The 22,707-nt window shown below is 43.9% G+C and overlaps 1 protein-coding gene across 1 annotated transcript in view; it reads left to right on the top strand.

Annotated features, from left to right (window-relative positions):
• Positions 1-22,707, top strand: part of MAD1L1 (mitotic arrest deficient 1 like 1) — a gene marked incomplete at both ends in the record, with an annotated part of 320,077 nt that overhangs the window by 188,372 nt on the left and 108,998 nt on the right. Inside the window, one exon of the mRNA XM_079542666.1 lies at positions 16,839-17,046. Within this exon, the coding sequence (XP_079398792.1) occupies positions 16,839-17,046 (208 nt within the window). The remainder of the gene's footprint in view (positions 1-16,838; positions 17,047-22,707) is intronic.

Genomic DNA, 22,707 nt, shown 5'->3' on the forward strand with positions numbered 1-22,707 from the left:
CAGCAGTGCTCTGTGGCTGAAACCTCCCTGACCTCAGTAGTGCTTTCTTTCCCTCTCTTTTTCTGAGTAAATAACAAAAGTGTTTTTCTTCAAGGAACGAGAGAACGCACTGCCAATTCCCCCTGTTGCCCTGGGTGTTCTCTTCCCTGCAAGAAAGGGACATTGGAAAAGAATTGCAGTTGTGCAGCTGTGCGGTGAATAAGTAAAAAGTGTTTTGCATGGCTTGTATTTTGTGGATTTTCTCTCTCCTTCTGACCCCTCCTCAGATGAAATCCCTTCACTTCATCTGTTCCTTTGGGTTGGGCAATCAGCAGATTCAACTGAGGGCTGTTAGGATGCAGTGGGGTGGCATACAAAGCAGTTGTGTTGGGATCAAGGAGCTGGGCTGGTAACAGAAGACAAAAATATGGATGAATAACATTAATTAGGGATCAAATTCAATAACTGTAAAATGATGAGAAGTTTATGATCAAAGCCTTACTTCAAGCATTTTAATGACACATTCATTTAATCCATTTAAAGCAGATAGATAAGGAGTTAAGTGAAATCTACAGCAGTCGTTTTTTGGAGCTGTTTATGAACCTGTAACGGACTACACGTTGCTGCAAAAGGCAGAGGATGAATGTAATAAATGAATAATATGTAATGGGCTACCAGTCTGTACATGCTGATTTATATGTGAGGTTGGTAGAACTTAATATGGAGTGATTTGTCTTACTGTTTGTGGTTCCTCAGCTTTTTTTATACATATGTTAGTAGCAAGATTATGGATGAGGAAGAAGGCAGAATTATTTAATAACTGTTCTTTGCCAGGGAGACTTAACTCCCAGTGGATGGATCTACTCCAGAAGCAGCAGCAGTATGGGATCTTGTATGACAAAATTCAAATGGGCTTTGGCACTTCAACCCCAGTGTCATCTACTATAGGAATTGCACATCTGGAAAGACTCACAGGGTCAAGAGAGAGTACAGGAGCTGTTCCTCATCTTTCCTTTCTGTGGTTGGACCTGAGCTGCCTTCCATCCCTCGCTTTGTGGCTCTCCATGGTGAGTTAGCTTCCTTCCTGGCTTTCCTTGCCAAACACTGGAACTGTCTGGAGGGTTGGATAGCAGTGTGTGAGCTCGTGGAGCCTGGCTCTCTCTTTCAGCTTTATCTTTTAGCCACCCGATGGCTGTGTGTTACATGGTGCTGATCACTGCTGGAGCTCTGTGTGTGCATCTGGGACCTACCTTCCTCAAGTAGGCACCCTCCTCTTTAATAATACTTTAACAAACATACTCCTGAGTTTACAGTGTTGCTAACAGACCCCCACGTACTCCTTTGGCAAAGGAGTGCTTTCCTTTCATTAAGCACTTAAGCTCTGTACAAGTGCTTTTCCTGACTGTGGAGATGCAAGCAGAGGGGGCTCTTTCTCTTCTCACAGCTCAGGGCTTGTGGAACTGCTGGAAGCAAAGGAGCTGCTGCTGCTGCACTGTTCAGGGCAGTGCTACAGCACTGCTGTGCGTGATGCAGACAGTGGCAGAGTTGGTATCGAGCTGGTAAGGAACAGGGAGAATTTCCAAGAGCTCCAGGCCATCTTGTTTTCTACTTGCACAGAGTTGCCATCCTGCAGTGGTATTGATTCGTTTTAAAGTAGGGAGGTGATAAATGGATATTTCAAGTGGTTTTGGTAGATGTGACTGCAATGGATGGAGCTGTTTAAATGGAACCTGGAATATCTTCCTTTACCTCACGCTGTTTCTCTTGCTCACCTTGGGAGGGGATCTGCCGATGTCTTGCAGCAGAGCAGTCCCACAGAGAGGCTTTCTCAGTCCTCTTCACTCGTGCTTTGAACTGAAACAACCTCCATCCTTTTCCTCTGCTTTCTGTCCCTCCTGCTCACTTCCTGCTGCAGTTCTTGGGGTGTCTGTCACAGCTCTTGAAGGGTTGTGTATGCTTGGGAGAGAGCTGCTTGGGCTGAATTTCGCAGATCCCCTGCGGTGTGCTACAGCAATCAGATCAACAATCAGTTTTTGAGCAGCCTTGGTTCACTGTCACGTTGGCACTTTTTCTTCTAGCTACTGTTCTTTCCCAAGAGTTTAGGAACTCGGCAATTGAGATCTCGTTTGTAGGGAGCAGCGTTCAAAACACAGGATTTAAAAATCAGCATTCACAAGTTGAGCGTGAACGTGCTTGTTACAGTGCAGAGGAAGCAGGTATGTTGTGTGGTAATACACAAGTCAGGGTTTTTTCTTTTTCACAGAGAGAGGCAACCAATTTATGGTCTCCTGTAAGTTATTTTTAATGTTAGTTACTGGCACTGGGTAGGAAGTGGCTGGGGGAAGAATAGAGATTAGTGGATTGGGTTTATCTATGACAAAGGACCACTTTGTAGCTGGCTGCTAAAGTTGGCTTTCTCAGTGTGTGAACTCATGCTGTTCAGAGTGCTTCTTGAGGGCAGAAACATTTTTTATCCATTTAATCTCTGCTTGATGGACACAAAGAGCCACGATTATGTTATTGTTACTGTGACACGTGCATGCAACAAAAATAATCTGAGACTAAAGGAGTAAATTAAGTTTGTTCAAGCTGTCTGCTTGCCAGTTCTGCTCCTGCTCTGGAATCCTTCAGGTGCCTCAGTGCCTCCAAAGATGTACAGTGCAACGAAACTAGATGATGGATGATGCCTTCAGAGAACAGCTGTGGAAGATAGATAGGTGACTGGCAGCAGGAAGGGGGGTGGAAGCGTGAGAAATAGTATATTAAAGCTCTGTCAGCAGAAGAGGAACGTGTGTGTGTGTTCCTTGTAAAATAAACATTCTGTGCATGTAGTTGGGAGAGACATGCATGGTTAAAAGTTGTGTATGGAGATGTTTGTGTTTAATTCTTGAGCCTTCTCATCTCAGTCCACTTATGTTTCTCTCTTTTCTATCTTCCAAAGTTGAAGTGCTTAAACTAACTTTACTCCCATGTGTAACAGTACTCGTATAAATTTGGACACATGGACAGTCCTTGACAGGCCAAGTCACAGACAGTTGTTGGGCAGAAGTAGGACTTTGTCATAGTAAAATTGAACCCCATTAGCCCATTGCTAACATTGCCTTTTTGCTAAGAACAGCAAGACAGGCCATGAGACTGCTTGCTGCAAGGGTTGGGAGAGCAGAAGTTTGTGTCTTCTGTAACAAATTCAGGATTGTGTTAAGAGGAGATAAATAGATGTGCTGATTTAAGGCTAAGCAAGGTGGCATGCGACAAACCTGTTTCCATTCCCAGATTATTTTGCACTCTAATGACCAAGTTACCCTTTTCTGAAACTGTACTGTTTCAGTAAGCTGGATTACACCTTTATGGATCAGCATCCAGCTGTTCAAGTTGTCTTTTTCGCAGTCAGAATGACATTTCCTTTAGGGGAGAAAAAGCACAATTTCAGTGGCTGAATCTTAAGTGTCATTCTTCTTCTCCATCACCTGAGAGCCTGAGTGGCTCAGCTAAGCTGAAATATTAAAATGAGCATAGACTTGGAAGTATTTTTATATTTAGAGGCACCGATTCTAATATAATTTCTCTACAAATTAAAACTCTCCTTGAAAAAAGATTAAACTGTCAGTGATAACATCTAGGTTCTTGTTATGTCGAAGAGGAATAAATGCTGAAGTTACAGAATTGTCTGGAGGCTTAGAAAGTAAGCGGGGGAATTAATAATATGAGAGAATGGATGAAAGCAATGGATAACTTTTTTTTTTTTGAACTGGAGAAAGTGAAATGAGTTGAATTAAGAGGTTTATGGCCGAAAAGTACTCCTGATTCTCTATGTAATGCGGAAAATACTTGCAGAAATTGATCCAGTAACTGGTGGTTGTTCAACAGTCTGCTTTCAATAAGGTACCAAATACTACTGGTGTGAAGATATTAAGCAACAGACAGTGCATTGCTTCACCTGATTAGCCACCTCTATTACAAATTACATTATTTCCCCTTCACCGATTTCAATATGAGCTGTTGGGTTCTTGCTGGTGTGTTGTGTGTTTTTTTTTTTGTGTTTTTTTTTTTTTTTTTTTTTTTTTTTTTTTTCTGGAGTGAAGAACCACCCAGTGTTAGAGGCCTGATCAAATGGCTTCAGCTTTCTATGTAGTAAATAGTCTGATTTCTATTCGTTTCTCATGGGAAGGCATTTTTCAGATCATGTTTTATTTGTGGGAATTTCCTTATTTTCAACAAACCTCTTATGCATGCCCACCTCTCCTGTACTCATGGTCACCCTAGTGGGTTCATCAGCTCTGTATTCATAGGCAGTGTTGTGTCTCTGGTCCTACTCAGTCTTCTTCATTGCTACCTAAAGATTCCTGCTAGCCCCGCAGCATTAAGTTGGATGTAGGCACTGGTTATTGAGCAAGGCCAAGAGCCCTTCTCACAGCATTGCTTTCCAGAAGGTGCCCTCTGTGTTGGATACCCGAGACAGCATCCTGTGCTTTGGGACATCTCACGATGCACAGAAAGCTGTGCTGGGAACAGTCAGTTTTCTAAGCTGTGTTTGTGGTTTTGTTGTTTCCTATGATTCTGCCTCTGTTATCTACTTGTTTTGCCAAGAATTTATTTTCTTGTATATCCTGGAGAATGTGCACTGCATGCTACTGGTGAAAAGCAATTCTTATTGGAAATAACTTGAGAATGTCATTGTTAGTTCATCAGCTCACGGTCCATTTGGAAACTGCTGTAGTCGTATTTTGCCTTGTACTAGTTTTAAAAGAAAATGTGATTTTGATACTGAGGCAAATATTTTATAGAATTCCCATTCTGTTATGTCAACACAGTTATCTTAATTACTTAGACTTGAAATCTCTTCAAGTGTATTTGACAAGACCTGTTTTCCATGAAATTGTGTTACCTGCTCTCTCTGATCTTTTAATGGAGTTATGTATCAGTCCTGTCTTAGGAGTTAAGGGGATTCAGTTTGCGTTCTGGAAGCTTCACAAAAAGTGAATGAGGCAGCAGATAACTTGATCTCTATGAGGCAAGCTGCTTAATGGCATTTTTCAGTCTTCACAGTCCATACATCAGCCAGTCTTGTTCTGACTGTAGGAAGTGTGAAATGCGTGGATCAATGCTGCCAATGGGTGATTAGTGATTTGCAATCATCAGGAAGAGAATTCATCTGGTGCAAAGTTCTGGGTCGGAGAACAAAGTAGTGAAGGAGTGATTGAGTGGACTGAAGTAATGGAAGCAGATATTTCCTCTCAAGTGAAATGTAAACACTTTTGAGCTCTGTTAAGCAAGGAGATAGCAGAGATTTGTACTCCTTTCACAGCTATTAGAGAAGACAATATTTTTTTCTTCAGAAATCACCAACATCAAATACGCTTTTCCTTTATCTCTCTATCTTTTTTTTGTTGTTGGCTGTTGGGTAGAAATGTATAAATTCATGCTATTTGTGTTCTTAATGACTTTTCTTGAGGCCTCGTATTAATGGCTTGGGTGGATAAATTCTGAGGTGCTCATTCACTGTTCATTATCTGCTGTGGGAAGGAGCTCCTTGGTTTCTGTTGATAAATCCCACACGCATCAAAGGCCATCACACAGCTTAATGGAATAGAGATAAGTAGCTGTGCCAGAGCATGTTGTGGTGGCTTGTTGTGCGGGGCTGAACTGCACTCTCTGCCTTGGTGGCTTTTTACCCCAAGGCTGAGGAACTGGTTTCCCAGTGGGAAGCATCAGAAAGCTGTAATTTCCTCGAGTCACAATTTTCTTTCATAAAAATGTTATGATTCACGTTGGTGATGCAGAAAGTGATGATAGAATCCAAGCCTGAATTCTGTATGGCAGGAAGTACAGTGTTTTGAATGAGATTTTTGTAGGGTCTTAACAGTTTATAGGTTGACCTAGCAGTCATAACTCTGAGAAGACTTGGCAGTATAGCTTGAAATCATTGCCCCTCCATGTCTCAGTGCAAAATGTGCTTGCTGTTTGTCAGTCCATTAGCGTGGTGGAATAAAACCAAATGAGGGGCAACACAGATGTATTTCAGACCCTTAAGGCATGTACTGATGTCTGCATGGTTTTGTGTTTACCAAATTTATTTCAAGATGGGCTTAAATTTTGGCTCAACTTTATAGCAGTCTGAGTTTGAATAAGGAAGATGTGTTGGAGATGAACTGGCACAAGTCAGGTTTATCAAGTTGGCAGTCATTTTGCTGATGGACCACTGATTCCAGTGTTACATTCCTAAACCTTTCACTGTATCTTTGGTTCAAACTGCGTTTAAGAAGAAATGGATGAATAGCAGTTGAAGCCTTGCTTGCAGCTAGGAATTTTTTTTTTTTTCCTCCCAGTGGAAGCCAAGGCAGTGTGTTGAAGCATATGGTTGTACTGATGTATGTCCCCCATGTGGACAGTTGCACAACGTTTGGGATGTAATGCCAGGGGATGTAGCTAATAGTACTTGTAAAGGTGCAGCATAAATCAAAACACCCTTCCTTGTGTCAGGAGAGGTTCCTTCTCTGTTGTGGGAGCAGAAGGTTGCAAACTGGTCTTACCCTCGGGCATTGCTCTAAGCTGGGGTCCCTTGTGCTGTCTGCACCATGTGGACACTGCATCTCCTCTCTGCTGCTCCTCCCCATCTGCACTGAAATTCCTTCCTGCAATGAAGTCTAGTTTGAAATTCCCCTCATAGGCCCATGAATTTATTCACCTTTGGGGACTTTCCAGGCCTCATCAGTGCAATGGGTGAAACAAAAACAAGTTACCAGCTCTTCCTTTCTCAGGCCATATGTAACTAGTGTGGAGTATTGATTTAGTTTTGATGTGATGTAGTCTATAAATATGCATGAGGATTTAAGGTTATTTAACTGTGCTTTTTAATTCTCCTTGCATTGCTGACTCTTCCAGTCGAGGCTTTCTTTGTATGCACAGCAAGCTGCTCTGTAACCACGCTGTTCTCACTGGCTGGGACCTCTCTAATGTTTCTTAATCCCAATCCTGTAGAAACTTGTAATGTTCAAGGAAAAGAAGGACACGAAGCAGTTCTCTTTTACATGAAGACCAAGATCCTTCTGGGGGCTGTGTAGGGACCACAAGGCCATTGCTACCATAGAGTCTGGAGGAAGGAGATGGAGGCATGTCCCATGCTCCTGGAGAAGAGCGGAAGAGCTCTGCTCAGCAGAGGTCTTGCAGCTTACTTAAATAAAGAAGGTAACCTGACCAGATGGTGAGAAGAGAAAGAAAAGCTAATGTTTGTCCTGAGGAGTGGCAGTGAATGTACCCTCTAAATTGATTTTTTTTTTTTTTTTTTTTTTTTTTTTTTTTTTCTTCAGAGACTCCTGTCTCTTACTTGAAAGAGAGCACAAAGCAAACAAATGAGGGTTCTGCATATTCAGCACATTTAACTGAAACTGTAGTGACTCTTTCTGGTGAATGATGTAGGTAGTGGCATGGATAATTGAGGTGTACTTACATGTATGTACATTTTTTAATTTTGGGACGGTGGAAGCTCCCTGCTTGCTCTCTCACTTCTCCCTCTACAGAATTCTCTACTACTGGAGAGGTGTTCTTGTGGTATCTGGTTAGATGTCATGTTGGTGTGGGGGAAGGTCAGCTTTCCCTGTGCAGAAGCTTTGTCAAGAGCAACAGAAGAGACTGTGGCTATTGGGGGGAGGGGAGGAAGGGGAAGGGAGAAGAAGAAATAGAAATGCCAATTTTTCTCTAGCTTTTCTTCCCCTTGATCTGTTGCAGGGACACATTTTGTTTTCCTCATTTTTATCTTGTCCAAAGCAGAAGGAGGCTGGGAGGCAATAGCATCTCATGGTGAGAGGCTGCAGTGGTGCTTGTTTAACCTGGAGCACACTTGCTGTAAAACCCACTCAGGCACTGACCGGCTGCTCAGAGACTGTCAGAAATGAATCCTCCAACCTGTTTGCGTCTGTCAGAGCTGCGGTATGATGTGAAAGGGAACTTGGCTTGCTCTTGAAGCAGAGCAGCTCCCAGCTCAAGGCAGGGAAGCTGCTAATGAAAGTGCTAGCTGCCCTGCGCCCACCACCAAAAGGCACTGAAGCTGCCTCGCAGCCTGTCAGGTCTGAGAACGCATGCAAGGACGTACTACAATACTCGTATATGCACTGAATTACAGCATCAAATGGTGCTGGAGTGCTTGAGGCCTTTGGGAAGTTGTGGTGTTGCCGTTAATGCAATCGTTTCAGCAGCCAACCTGATGGACAAACGAGCAATGTGAGTGGCAGCTCTGCCTGTCACTTACTGCTTAGGCTTGTATATGCTTAGCTGAACTTCTGATGTGTCCCACATCAGATCATGAAGGTGATTGCTTCTTACATCGCTATTCATTTTCTCTTTATGTAAGATAGCATCTGAAAAATACTCTTGGGGTTTTGCTTAGGTATACTAACTAGAAAATGTTATTTTGCAGTTTTCCTTTCTTTTCAAAAGACCTCAAGTCTTCATAGAGAAGCCTCTGCAACCATATTTCACTCTGCCTCTTTCCTCCTGTTTGAGGAGCAAGGATCCCACACTATCACAGGGATTTGTGATGCTTTTCTCCTCTGCAATCTCCCCTTGCAATCCCACCTCAATTTATTCCAAAGTAGAGCTTTACAAAGAAACGCAGAATTACTGAGACATTAAACTGTGATCTATAGAGCATTGTTGGGAGGGAAAGCTTTGGTTGGATATCTGAATTGGAGTCAATACTACAAAAACCCCTTGATTCCAGTATCTTCCATCTTCTTGGTCTATTTGTTCAGTATCTGTGTGTGCACATTGCATGCACAATAAGAAAACAGCAAAGTAGCCCAACTACTTTTTAACTTTATGCTTCTCTGGAAAAATGGGTTTTGGTCTAGCATTTCTCAGCAGTATTCTTAACTGGGGGTGACTTCATTCATATGGGAAAGTTGACAACATGTATTTTTTGAAAGTCAGATCTATGAGAACCAGCATTTCTCACTGTAGAGTTAATTCTTATCTCTGGAAAGAGGAATTTTAAAGTGGAAGCTATGATCTCTTTGGGACTGTTTTCTATATCAATGTTGATTCTTTTTCCTTTGCCTTTATCAGCGATTTTGAACCATCACAGGTCTGTATGCTACCAGAGTGTAACTAACAGCGACTTCTTATGAACTTTGTTCTCTGGAAAGGCAGAAATCTTCGGTTTGAAAAAGCAGAGTAGAAATCCTGAAATTCAGAGCTCTGGCTGGTAACAAGCTGTCCTTCAGCAGACTGTGATTTTCTTCAATTTCAATAAAGGGATGAGCTGCAATGCTGCAATTGAAAGGGACAGTGAATGCTTGAACGTGTTTCTCTTCTCAATTATCCCAACTCTCTGTCATTCCTTGTCTTGCTGTCCCAACTTCCCAATGTTTCCATTGCATTTATTTGTGTCCCAGACCTCATCTGAATGCCCTTACTCAATGCAAATTATAGGCTTGCATCCTCCAGGGGATATTGCATTTGGAAGTGGTATAGAAGAAAATTTCCTTGGAAAAAAAACCTGAAAGGCTTCAACAGCATGGGTGAGACAATTTATTTTACTACCTGTGTTGCAGCAGTACCCGAGATGTTGCATGATGTAGCAAAAGATACGGTCTGGTGTTAGAGCAGTGTGATTAGGGTGATTAGAGCTTTTCGTCTGCAATATATCTTAACTCCAACTTCCTCTCTGTCTCATTGCTAATTTTCTGTAGTTGCTGCAGTAAAAGAGGGCCGTAGGGAGGAATATCAATGAGTACGTGTGTGGCAAATCAGATGTGGAAGGAAAAGAAAATGGTAAAGAAGGATCTCTGGGCAAGGAGCAGTTCATCCAGGTGTTGGAGGTGTGGTGTTGATGGAGTGAGGAAGGGGGTGGAAAAAGAGCAGGATAATTATCCATGGCATTGCATGTGAGAGTAGGGATCTGAAAGCTGATGTGCTGGTGGGAACTAGAGCAGTTACTGGGGATAAAGAGACCTAAAGAGTATCACAGAGATCATCATTACCTCTGCTGTTCTGGGAATGGCTAATGTGGGTGCACAGAAGGCACCAGCAGAAGGGCTTCATGACCCACAGTGTGCAGAACAGGGGTCATGTAGTTGGAGCAGAAGATAGACCTTCATGTTTGGGGGGGAAAAAGGAGCAGGAGTGGAGCTGCAGAGGCTGCCCATATTAATTTCTGCTGCCTGAGTGTCAGGGATGTGTGTGCTGCTGGTATATACACAAAGATGTAGGGAAAAATGTGGGAAAGAAGGTGTAGGGTACCAGCATGTGATCTGGTGGGAACTGGTGAATCCTGCCTCAACATCCAGCACCTTCTGCTTGTTTTCAGCTGTTTGATTTCAAGTGCGTGCATTCTGGCAGAGGAATGAGGAGCAGGTGGTGGTGGTTGCTTATTTGTAAGCTTGCTCTGTCTCATCTTTGCAATTCCCTTTTGTTAACGCAGCTCCTGTTCCGTGCTCTGCAGAGGTCCCTTGCTGTATTTACCTTTTGTGGCAGAGGGATGTGGGGCTGGGCTGTGTGCTGTGCCTCGTGCCGGGCATGCAGGGACTGCCTTGGGATGAGGTTTGTTTTGGGTTTTGCTCTAATCGCTTCAACAAGCCTGAGCAAAGAAACTGGAAGAGCAAAGCCAAGAAACAATTTCCATTAAAATGGCATTTCCCGAGGAAGGATTAAGCTTTCTGAGGCTGCCTTGTGCCATGTGGAGCAGTGCCTCCTGTATTTGTTCAAGGGAGCTGAGCACCGAAACAAATCTGATTTCTAAAATTTCTTTCTGAAAAGAAGCTGGTAAAAGTGAAGTAAAGGTGGGCCAGGTGAAGGTGCTCACCGGTGTAGCCAGGCCAACTGCCCTTAATACTGTACTGCAACAAAAGCTGGGGGATTTGCATGTGTCTGTCAGATGATGAATCCCAATTCTGCCTTCCTGCTGGTTTTTTTTCTTTCTGGTTTGCTTTGTCTTTATTCTCCATGTTAGAGTAGGGTTTCTGAGGGGTATTGATGCAGGACTAATGACAAATGATTCTGGATATAAATGACCGATACTCATCAGCTACCAGATAAATATGTTGAACAAAGACTTGTAATGATTTGTGACTTCTCTACCTTGATAATTCAGGGACAGTATTTGTTACCTGTTTGCAGAGCCCCTGTGTATGTGTGTGGCTGCTTACTCACAAATGCCACGCGTTTTCTGAAGAGCAGTACTGCTATACAGAGAGCTGAAGCCTTGGGGAAGGCTTCCATGCCTGTATCCCATTATCTGCCTTGGAGAGGCTGCAGATAGAAGCAGGTGCTGTCCTACTTGGCTGCTTTTCAAGCACTCCCTTTCCAACCCCCCTCCAATTCCTTATTTACACATTGTGTCTGTGTTTAAGAAACTTTCTCATCTATCTCCTGCAGATAGATACAGTCATTATTTGGGATGTTCTTCCAAGGTAACTATTGACCCATCATTCCTTTAAAGCTGATACAATCTACTGATCTCCTGAAATTGTTTCTATTTAAGTTCCAGGGTATAGAATAATGTCTCCCAGTCCAGCAATATAGAAAACTTTCTTTGAGGAGATGGCATGGAAAGTAATGCCTGAGCTGAGAAAGCAGCAGTGTGCGTTGCTGGTATTTGGGTGGCACTTGTTCTGTGTGAGAGCTGTGCAAAGGAAGAAATGGTCCTTCCTTGGAAGAGCTTCCAACCAACAGCCTTTTCTCAGCAGGGGCAAGCACAATCTGTTGCATTGCAAGCACGCAGCGATTAAACTCAGCTGTCCATATGCTGCAACAGAACTTATTGTGCTGCTCAGAAAGCTCAATCTTTGGAGGTTGATAGGCATCAGAGCTATGAAAAAATAAGGCACTTAGCTGCACATCAGCCTCGTCTATGGGTTTTTGCTTGCTAGTGCAATAAGCAGCAGGAGCCTTTGTGAGTGGGAGGGCAGTTGATAATCCTCGATAGTGCTTGCTGTCTGTGACAGTCGCTGCCTCCTTGGGATGTATGAACTTCTTTAATCTCATTAGTGATGTTAGATGAACGTGCTTTGGTGATGCAGGCTATTCCCTTGGCCAGCAGTTCCACCTTCTGATGAGGAATATCTGCAGGAGATGAATAGATCCTAAACGAAATTGTTAAGCACTGAATGTTTCATCAGGTGCAAAGTAGTCAGTGTGGTTTTAAGTACTTCGTTCTAACCTGTGGGCCTGTGAAAGTGAAAGCTTTTATAGTTCCCTGAGAAAGACATCCCTGAATTGGGACCGTGCAGTTCTCAAGCAGTCACGAGGAGAGATGCCAGATCAGCCCTTTTCAAGATGCTGTCACTGGCAGCTCTCATTGTTCTTCTGAACAGCTACTCTTCTAAGGGAAAAGTTTTCTGTTTTCCAGAGATTAAAGCAATCCTGTCTTCATTCACTGTTTTGTCACTTGACTGACTCTTCCCTAATGGGAAGATTACCGGGGAAGTTTTTGTGCTATAATTCTAACAGGTACACCAACACATACTGACTGTTTGCTGATAACATAAGTTTAAAAAATGACATGCAGCATCTGCACAATTACCTTTTCAAGGCATTGTTTTTTTCTGAACTGGGAGAAGGAAGCAGGAGGACGAGCAGTACCATCTGACTTGGCTTTGTACGTCTTTACTCTAGGTGGCAAATTGACTCTGTTGCAAACCCTTTTTTCCCATAGTTTTTCAGAAAGTTTGTTGGTAGCCCTGATCTTAAAGAATTTTTGTTCCATGTCCCAAGGTGTGCCTGGAGCATGCTGCATTAAGGCAGTACTCGTGTGGTACATCTGCTCTGTCTGTATGATCGCAAGTGGTGGGATGGTGCTCAGTTTAGCAGTGTGAGGAGTTTTTTGTGCTAGGTGCTTGGGTGCAAAGCAACATGATTTCACAAAATGTAGAACGTTAACATAGGAGTCAACAAATCTCTGTGAAACGTCCAGTGCTCTTCTGAGAGCATAGAAATGCTTTTGCTGCCTTAAGCACCAAATCAGGTAGTTAGCATCTTACTTTCCAGGAATGAATAATTCACTGTACTGCCAAGTGTCAACCAGGCTTGGTTGCAATCAATCAAGATATTTATTGCTTCCATCTAAATGGAAACTCTGTGTGCATTTTTCTGACAAATCTGAATTACTGGCTCGCTGTTATTCCTTGAAAGAAGAATCAATGAATGCCAGCAGTTCTCTCTAGTTGGAGTTATTTACTCTTCAGCATGTCTACAATTGCCAAATTTTTAAATGTTGGGAAAAAGAGGGGTGAAGGGTGGGCTGTGCTGGGAAACCAGCTGTAGTTATTTTTGCTCTCTGAGAACTGGCCACAGTGTGAGATGAGCAGAACAACCTACCGAGGTATTTCTGAATGAGCCAGGGAAAGGGCAGTGCTTTACTGTTACATCCCACCAAGGAGTTTGCAGACAGGTCTTATTTTGGTTCCATCCCTAAAATGTCTCGTGCTTCTATGTTTTATCCACTTACCTTGATCGTAAGTGGATTTGGATGCTTCTGATGTTCATGCTACACTTGGAGCATGCATTTCACACCTCTTGGAAAAACTCAGCATGTACTACAGTGTATTGTGAGATGCTTTTTTACCTCGCTCCTCGTCTGTGCTGGTTTAGCATGGCAGCAGCAGCTGGAGCTGCTCTTGGGCAGTCGCTTTGGGATTTCCAGTTCCTGCTCAAAGAGCCTGGTGCTTGGCAGAGTCCCTTCTTTGTGATGCCTTTCAAATGCCACTGTTTGTTCTGCCTCCTAGATTAGAAACAATATTCTAAGCAGAAAAACATTTTAGTTCTTCTCTCCCAGTGCCTGCAACACCATTTTCCAGGCTTCCATTGCGGAGCTGGAGGGACAAAATTCTGATCAGTAAGACTCAATGTATTATGGGTGGAAAGGCATTTGATGAAGAAAACCAGCTATCTATGTTTTTTTTCCAGAGCTAAAAGGATCCTAGGAGGAGGAGGATGTTTGCTTTCTTCAGTTTTGGGTTTCTTAACAGTATTAGGGTTTCATTTCCTTCAAATGCTTCTGTGATTGTAATGCTGCTTTGCTGCCTGCTCTGAGCGCTTTCCAGCTGTGACTCTTCTCAGAGCAAACCTGAGTCACTCCCAACCTTCAGAAGTTTGCAAGAACACTCTAAACAGTTATAATGCCAAACTCTGTTGTCTGGCATTATGCACATGTGCATCTGATCCCTTCCATCTGAAGTTCTGCTGCACCATCTCCACGGAAAGCTTCCTGCATTTGTTCAAAACTCTGTGATGTCGGTAATTTTTGCAGAGTCTTGAGGAGCACTGTGCTTGGTGCAGCTGTGTGAGGCAGCAGGATGGTCTTGAGGCTGAGGGTCATCTGTGAGTTCTCCATTCATTGCTGCCGTGGTGATGCCAAGGGGCCTTGAACAGGAGGCTGCTCCTATACCCCTCCTACCCTCGAGTATTGCATCTTCATGCTCTGTTGTTGGGCTTTCACTGCTAATCTCTCCTGGGGTTTGCACAGTACCTAGCTCGCTGGGATCCCTGTCTCACTTGGTTTCTTTAGGCATTACTGTAATATAAACCAGCAGCACTAATATTTTAGCTGTAGGGAGAAATGTGCTAGTTTGATCTGTGCCGTGTGGAATAAAGAGAAAGCTACTGCCCCTAGCCCAGGAGTGTGAGTAGCATAGCAAATGTATTAGTGATCTTCCAGAAATGTTAAATGAGATGCATTGTACCGTAGCCCTCAAATACAGCCTTCATATCACAGAGGGTTTTTAAGAGATTTGCCTGTCTCAGTGTAGCTTCAGACGGACACGCTCAAAAGGGCTGGAGAGCACTGGAAATGAGGGTGAGCTTTAGAACTGAGTTTCTGAGCATGATTTTCCAAGAGTGTGCATGTTTTAAAAGGAAAGGATAAATGGACTGAAGAAGCTCAGAAAGACAAAGCAGTGAATCTTCTTGGCAGCACTTTGTAGAAAGGCCAGAGAGATATTTTAATAGTAAATAACCAGCAAAACAAATGGGCTGGTGCTGCACATGTTAAAGCAGTCTCAGCAGGGAAGGGAACAGCAGTCTGAGTCTGTAGGGTTTTCCTTCCCTCCTGGATCCTGCTGCTCTGTGTCTCTTTGTTATGTGAGAGTTTCTGCAGTGTTGGTGCAGTGTGAGATCGCAGGTGCTCCCTGCTTGAGCCAAGGAGAGATCTCTGCCTGACGCTGTGGTGGTGCAGCCTTGCTCTGCAGCTCTGAGCTGTAAACAGCACCACAAACTTCGGGTTTGAATCTGTTCTCTTGAAAGGCAAATGAGGGCAAGGAGTGCCCTGGCCAGGCTGAGAGTATGAGGGAGGAGAGCCCTGAAAGGCAAATAGCACCATGAGTTAGGCTGCCTGCAGTGGGAACTGCTTCGTAAATGCCAGCGTGTTGCTGGGAAGAGTAGGTCTGATAGACTCTGTGTTCCCTCTGTTAAGTATCTTGGGGCTGCTGCTTGAGGCCCCTCTCCTTCAGTTCCCGTCTAAATATCTTCAGGCTGAAGCTGTCAGTGGGATGATGCTCTCTTGGTCCTGCTGCCATTCGTCTCTTCCTCTGCATGGGAATGAGGTCACAAAGCCCCATTTCTGTGGGCCTTCAGGTCCAGCGCTGCCCCCCCTCCGTGTTCCTGGGCACCACAGGGCCTGAGGTGGTGTGAGAAGTTGTCACCACCAGGTACGCGATAGGGCATGGAGAGCACTGCTCTGATGGTGGAGCACCCAGCTGGACCGAGGGCCTTGGCTCTCTGTGCCTTGTTTTCCCAGTTCTGTGGTGAGTTAGCCCAAAGTTCCCAAGTCCTCTTGTGTTAGGAGTTCTTCACCCCCACTCTTTGCATGGGATGAACAGGTACCATCTCCTCACTTTGGTGAGAGCACGAGCTTGTCTGTGCTGCCCTTCTGGTACATGGATGGGGTGTTTTAAATGGTTGCAAAAGATGTTCGTTAGCAGAGCAGTGTGGGGACTGCCACCAGCAGCATCGGGAGTGAAGTTGTTCAGTCTCTTTGGGGGGCTTTCGTTTGCCCCCTGAAAAACATGAATGTTTCTAGCACATTATTTATGAAAATTAAATGATGGAATTGGGATAATACCTGCCTCATGCTGCTCTTGATGGTTAATTAATGTTTACAAAATCACTTCAGGTCCTGAGATTTAATTGAAGGAAATATATTACCATATAAAATACCTTTTTATACAGGCAGTGCAATAGGATTTCAGAGTGCTGGGGAAGCCAAGATTAGCATATGCTTTACTACTTTTATGGTTGTGAGGCTTCCCATAGTTTCTGTGAAAATTGTCTCTCTGAAATCACAAATATAACATCAGTGTTTTCCTCTCACTTGGAAGAGATATTAATCTGCTATCTTAGAACTTGACTGTTTAAACTGCTATAAATGCAACTAACCTCTGAGAAAAGAGAAGTGTAAAATGAAATATCTTTTGACTTGCTTGGGGTGAGCTGATACAACTTGCTAATGACTCCTCCACTGCAGTCATATGGATGTTGCTGGCTCGTACTGGTAATAAATTAGGCTGGCACTGGGTGTCCTGCTGTAGTTTAAGTATGCGTTTGCATGTTCATTATAATCTCCTTCTATCAAGAGATTTAAAATACAGCTATAAAACTTCATTTCTGGAGTTAAATTTAACAATGGAGGTGTCAGCCAAGGAGCAAGCTCTGTGGAAGGTTGTGGGTTTTTCTTCTTCCCAGAATAGTGAGAGGAAGAGAGGCAATCCTGGTTCAGCTGGTCTGGGCTGTTGGAATAACACATTATTACTGCATAAGTGTCACACCTTATGCTGTAATCTTTTTCATCTTAATAGAAAGAGCAGTACAGTTGGGTGGTCTTGGAGTTGGGATCTGTTAATCAGTTTACTTCTGTTGTTTCCAACACGCAGGGTGACTATGACCCCAGCAAAACCAAAGTGCTTCATTTCAGCATGAACCCTGCAAGCCTGGCCAAGCAGCAGCGCAAGGAAGAGCAGCAGCAGCTGCAGGAGGAGTGTGAGAGGCTGAGGGAGCTGGTGAGGGTGCTCGAAGCTGGCGGCTCCATCCATGGGAGTCTGGAAGGAGTTGGGAGCTTTCAGTCACCGCAGGAAGTTGCAGGTAGGCTGTTGGCTTCTAGGCATGAAGATCTTATCCATTCCATATTGCCAGAGGAACTGACTGCCAAAGCAGATGGAGATGTTGCAGACCGTGTGCTTGCTGGGGTGGTTATGAGGAAAATGAAGAGAAGTGGGGCTGGTGCAGGAGGTGTGTGGTAGCAATCCAATGGCAGGTTGGTACGGGGGGGAGGTGGTAACGATGAACAGTAATAATCCATGTCACTTGCTAATGAGAAATGAAATACCAGTATAGCAGCTTTCCCATGCTGGTGCTGCCAATAGAGTAAAAGGAAATATTTCCTTCCTTTCAGGGCTACTCTAGCCCTTGAGGTAGTACAAACAGCAGGAAATAACTTTCATAGCTGCAGGGGAGCAAGTGGTTGAAATCTTTTCAGACCTGGCTTAAAACAAATTAATATTGTTTATCAGTGTATATGTGCCCCATTAATCACAGTTACATTCAATACTCCATGAAAATAGAATACATCTTTCACTGAGCTAAATACATTTCACAAAAATCTGTGGCTCTCCTCCAATACAGTCTGTCTTCCCTTCACAAGCGTGTGTGAGCCTTTTTAGTACAGTAACCCCTAAGTCAACACCTCCAGACGTGCTCTCAGACTCTGTAAACCAAGGTAAGGATATCAAAAAAAAGCGACCTATCATCTACAAGGCTGTGAGGTGGCTGAACTGAGTCGAGTTGTGCTGCAGAGCCCAAGAGACCTTACTGCTGTAATTCTCTCGCATATGCTCTGCCCTCAAAATGTTTTGTTAGAGAAATGTAAGAGCTGTGAGGAGCTGACCTGATGTGCTCCAGCAGCACGTGCATGGGATGTGTCCGGAGGTCAGAGTGCTCCCTCAGATGTGGTGAAGAGGGCAGAGCTTTCCTCTTGAGCCATGTGTGTCAGAGACCCACATAGAGGCAGAGCCCTGACTGAACAAAAAAAACCTCACAACAAAACATCTTTCACTGCTATGGCACACAAATGTTCTGAAAGCAGCTTGCTTGTCTTTCCACTGCTGAAAGGAAAGTTCTTCATTGCTGTTAAGACTGTTTCAGTCTCATAGTGGAACATGCCAGCATATAGTCTTAGAAATATGGTGGTGAGAAGTACAGATGGGGTGGTTTTAAAATGAAGAGCTGAAGATGTGCTAGAGGTACAGTGATGGTTTGTCACTGTTGTTGTTCGTGGATGCTCCAACAGATGCATAAGCATCCACTTCCCAAATTTTAAGGAAGGCTATCTTTGCCTGTAGGGGCTTCCAGTCTGAGGACCCGGTGGGATGTGAGTAGTTCTCAGGGTTAGTGTTTACCTTACAGTCTGCATTTGAAATGTCACTGGTGTTTAAATTACAGTGGCTGCTCGGTGCCCTTGCCTGTCACTGTGGTTGGCACAGCTGATACTGCAGAGCCCACAGCTGGCACTGCCCCTAAGCCCTGCATGGAGAGTGACGGTCAGGGGCAGACACTGCAGAGGTGAGGTCAGCTCTGTCTCTGCAGCTGATGAATGAGCCTCTGGGGCATCATCTGCAGTAATTAGACCATTTCTTCTCAGGGAGTGTGTTGCTCGCGTATGCCTTCTGTGGTTTGTTATTCGTAATTATTCTGCTGCCTTTCATGCAGTTGCTTTTAGCTGTTCACGAGGCATTTCTGTGCTGGGATGTTACCAGGTTTGTCTTTAGCTCATAAGGGATTCATTTTTAAAGCTGCTTTCTCTTTTTGCCTTTGATTCTGACAGGAAAACAAACAGCTCCCTGGGTGTCAGTGTATTTCCAGCTTCTCCTATATATGGTGGGTTTTTTTTTCCTGTTGCCCCAGCCCGTGCTATGTCATTCTGACTCCAGTTAAGCTGGGGAAGAGCATCAGTTGCAGAATCTAGCAGGGTCAGAAATACTTGGGTGACAATCTCTTGCCATCACTTATCACAGGTATAGGAGGGCCCTCTGTATTCTCTAAGTGTCTCTAAGTGCTTATAGAAGTGTTTCATGAAGGGAAAAAAAAGCTGTAGGTGAGAGATGGAGGAGCCCTGTGGATGACTGTTTTAGAGATCTGGTTATGTACAAGGATCTTGATTGTTCTTATGTGCTTGTGATCATCACTGTCATTGCTATAAACAACCCTAAACCCTCCTCTCCTGTGCAGGGAGCATTCAGCAGTATGGTCTGATGTTAAGATCCCGTGTGCGTTAGTGAGGATGTTCAAGGGATGCTGGGGATGTTATGGCACTGATTACAAGTCTGCGTGGCATATCTGAGCTGCCTTTAAGTTGGAATGCCAGCTTTGGCTGCTTTGCTGGGGCAGGGCAGAGCTCCTCAAGCATGCTGTGCAAGCTGCATTTATTTCTGCGTTGATTCCATCCTGCTTAGCTCATGCTGTGATTGCAGTGTGGATGTGACAGCTGTTCCAGGGCTGGTTTAATAACATGGATCCTCATGGCTAGAAAGCTTAGATTGTCTTCCTTGGGAAAAGAAGTGCAAGATGTAGCTTTCACTGTTGTCTTAGGATCTCAACAGCTCTGCCCACAGGAATGGCAGCAGTGAAGAACTGCCATGTGCCTTCTATTTCAGTGTATTTTTAAGGTGTGAAATGAGCTGGTGGCAGAAGCTCCTCTGCTCTGTTTGTCATTGTGCAGTTGGCTGCCTTTGGGAGTGAGCTTTATTGTGCATAACAAGGGAGCGGTTTTCAAGGAGGTTTGGGGAATTGTTTCTGGACAAAAGGAGGAGAAATGAGTATTTTTTCTTGCACCCTGTTTTGCCAACTGCAATACCTGTATACCTGTGTATGCATCTGACTCACTTGGTGCATGCAAGAGGCAAACACCCACCTCTGAACTTGTGAAGAAGGAGACCTGTCAGTGCTGCATGGAATGCAGGGAGACCAAGGGCTGAACTCATGAGTAGGAAGAGTGGATAAAAGCAGGAGGACAGCAAAGGTCATCTCTAAGTTTGCATTTTTGCCTCTTGACAGTTAGTGGTAAATGTAAGATTTTATCATCCTGTTCTGCTGCACACCCTGAATAGCTTGTTGGCACAGGTGAGGAATTTGGGTGGCCTGCAGCCAGTCAGGTTTGCTCTGTTCAGCATGCTTATGTGAACTGCAACAATTGCACTTCAGGTACAAAGGATTATAATTACCAACCAAAAAAAGCATTAGGGACTGTGATGTTGATGGTTTTGATAATAATGTATTGGCCATTATTAAATTCATTCATTGGACCGGAGTGCAGCACGTTTTTTTCTGATTGTGGTTCCAACTCCTGGATAGGTAATAAGGGAATTATTACTGTGGACGTTAAAGCTCATTAAATGTGACTCTATTAAAAATCAAGGTTATGCTGGACTTTAAATCTTTTTGAGCATAACCACTGGAGGCTGCAGCACAAGCTGGCAACTTGCCACGTGGTTCAGTGGTCCTTTTCTCATTTAAGAAGTAATAGTCTCTATTAAAATGGGTACCTGTGCTATTGCAAAGGAGAGGCTTGGACAACGTGAGCTATAACAACTTTCTGTCCTTTTTCAAAGTATAAAAATTGCACGCGGGCTTGTGCAGTATTAATGGGGCAGATCTGTGGCAGCCCCATTAAGGGAATGGGCTGTAACTTTATGGGTGTTTTGTTTCTCTGCCAGTGCCTCCATGGGTCTGGGTTGTGTAACAGCAGTGTGCACCAAGGTCAGGCTGCCATCTGGGAGCGTTTCTCAGTCCTCCTGCCTCAAACAGGGATGCAGATTGCAACAGCTTTAGGAAGGTGGTGCAGAGAATCGCTGCCCAGATTTGGAATCTGTTCCAGTGCAACGTTTCTTTCTTGTGCTCTTATTGCTTTTTTTTCCCCTGTACCTTTCTGTATTTCAGGCTGCATCTCTGCTTTATTTTCCTTCTGATCTATATCTTTATTTCCTGCTTTGCTTCAGGGCAGTTCTGTTTAGATGTTTTTTTTTGTTTTTGTTTTTTGTTGTTGTTTTGCTCTGGGTTGGGCCTCTGGGTTGTTTTTTTTTGGCATTGCTAGAGATGGAGTTTGGTCTGCAAGCAAATAGGTAGGTGGCAGTACCAGCTGGAGGGGAGCTGATGGACGCAATGCTTGTCTCTTAGAGTGCAGCATGGGTAGAACAGTGCTGATTGTTTCCATTTGTGATCTTATCTCAAAGGTGACATGCTCGAAGATAGGAATATGAATAACCTGTTCCTGACTGCAAAATGCAGCAATGCAAATTTTCCACTTGCTTTCATGATTTATTGCTATCCCGTAGGTGTGGTGGTGCACTCCTTTCTTTCACCCAGCCTCTCCCCATAAGAGGAAAAGTGCTTTTAATATTCTTTCTGTTGAGAGAGAGACCGACACCCCTACCAGAAAGGAAGATGGGGAAATCAACTGACTTCCAAAATTTTCCACAGACAGATGAAGTGAGCTATTTTCCTTAAACTATAATTCCACCAAAAACAAAAGCTACTGATCAGTCTGAACAGCTTCTGTGTTTTTTTTCTGTTGGTAAAGTAGGGAAAAGGGCTCCCTGATGGGTACAGGAGAATCTTGCTGCAAGGCTGATGTTTGACCTGAATAGAGATGCTATATCGCGTGCTAAGCAATGGCTGTCTCCAGCATCACAGCTATGTCAGTTTCTTGTAAGAACGTTACTAATTGGAATTAAATTGGGTAATGAATTAATACTAAAATAATCTAATCCTGTTAAAGTGACAAGCCAGAGATGGTAAAATTTGTCACTGTCCCAGCATGCTTATGCTTCTGATGAATTTGTTTCTGAGTACAGAAGGTGACAAAAAGGAGCAGATGGAATTGAAAAGTTGCTGTTCTCCATCCGCTGTTGTCTGAGCTGATGGTGCTTGGGAGCCTTGATGCTTCCTCCCATCTGCCCGTAGGACATCCATGCATGATGAGGGCTGCACCTGTGAATGAGGTGTGAGTTCACCTGACAGAGTTCTTCTTAATGGGTGGTGGGTGGATGCAGAACCTGCATTCACTTTGCTCTGGTAGCTCGTGGCATCTTGCTGGTCTAGCAAGGCTAGGCGAGGCAGCTGCACAGCAGCCGTTGTTCAGTCCCTGTTCCTGATTCAGAGAGAGTTTGTTAGGTAGCATTTGTCTTTGCAGTTGTAACAGGTCAAGTCCCCTCCAGCTTTGTACTGAAGGAATTGCCTTCTTTGTAAAGAGACATAAAGTGAAGGTTTGGGGTGTTTGCTGTCTCCAAATGTTAAGGAACTTCTAGTGAGAGCAGGATGATAGCCTTTGTGCCTTGTACTTCAAGTAATTGCTTTCTGTGTATCCCAATCTCCTCTGAAGCTCATAAAGAGCTTGTATTTGCCTCCAGTGTTTTGCTGTGCGCTGATGAAGTTCTGTCCTTTCAGTCCATGATCTTGTTGGGGAGAAAAGTCATTCCCTACTGCTGCCTACACCACAAACACTGCGTGGCTTTAATGCACAAAGCACACAGAACAAATGTTATTAGCAGCAGACCTTGCGAGCTGCTCAGAGCTTGCCCACCTCCTGTGCTGACCTTGTGCTCTCAGGGGTAATCCCCTCACCTCATAGCTGGTTATTATTATTATTGCATTTATGGGGCTAGTTTTTCTACTGTGAGACGTTTTGACCTATCTGAGACCTGAGTAGTATATTAAAAATGGGAATAAGCTGATTGTTTAAGTAGATCTTAG

This window comes from Tetrao urogallus, assembly GCF_951394365.1.
Source record: "Tetrao urogallus genome assembly, chromosome: 15".
NCBI lineage: Eukaryota > Metazoa > Chordata > Aves > Galliformes > Phasianidae > Tetrao > Tetrao urogallus.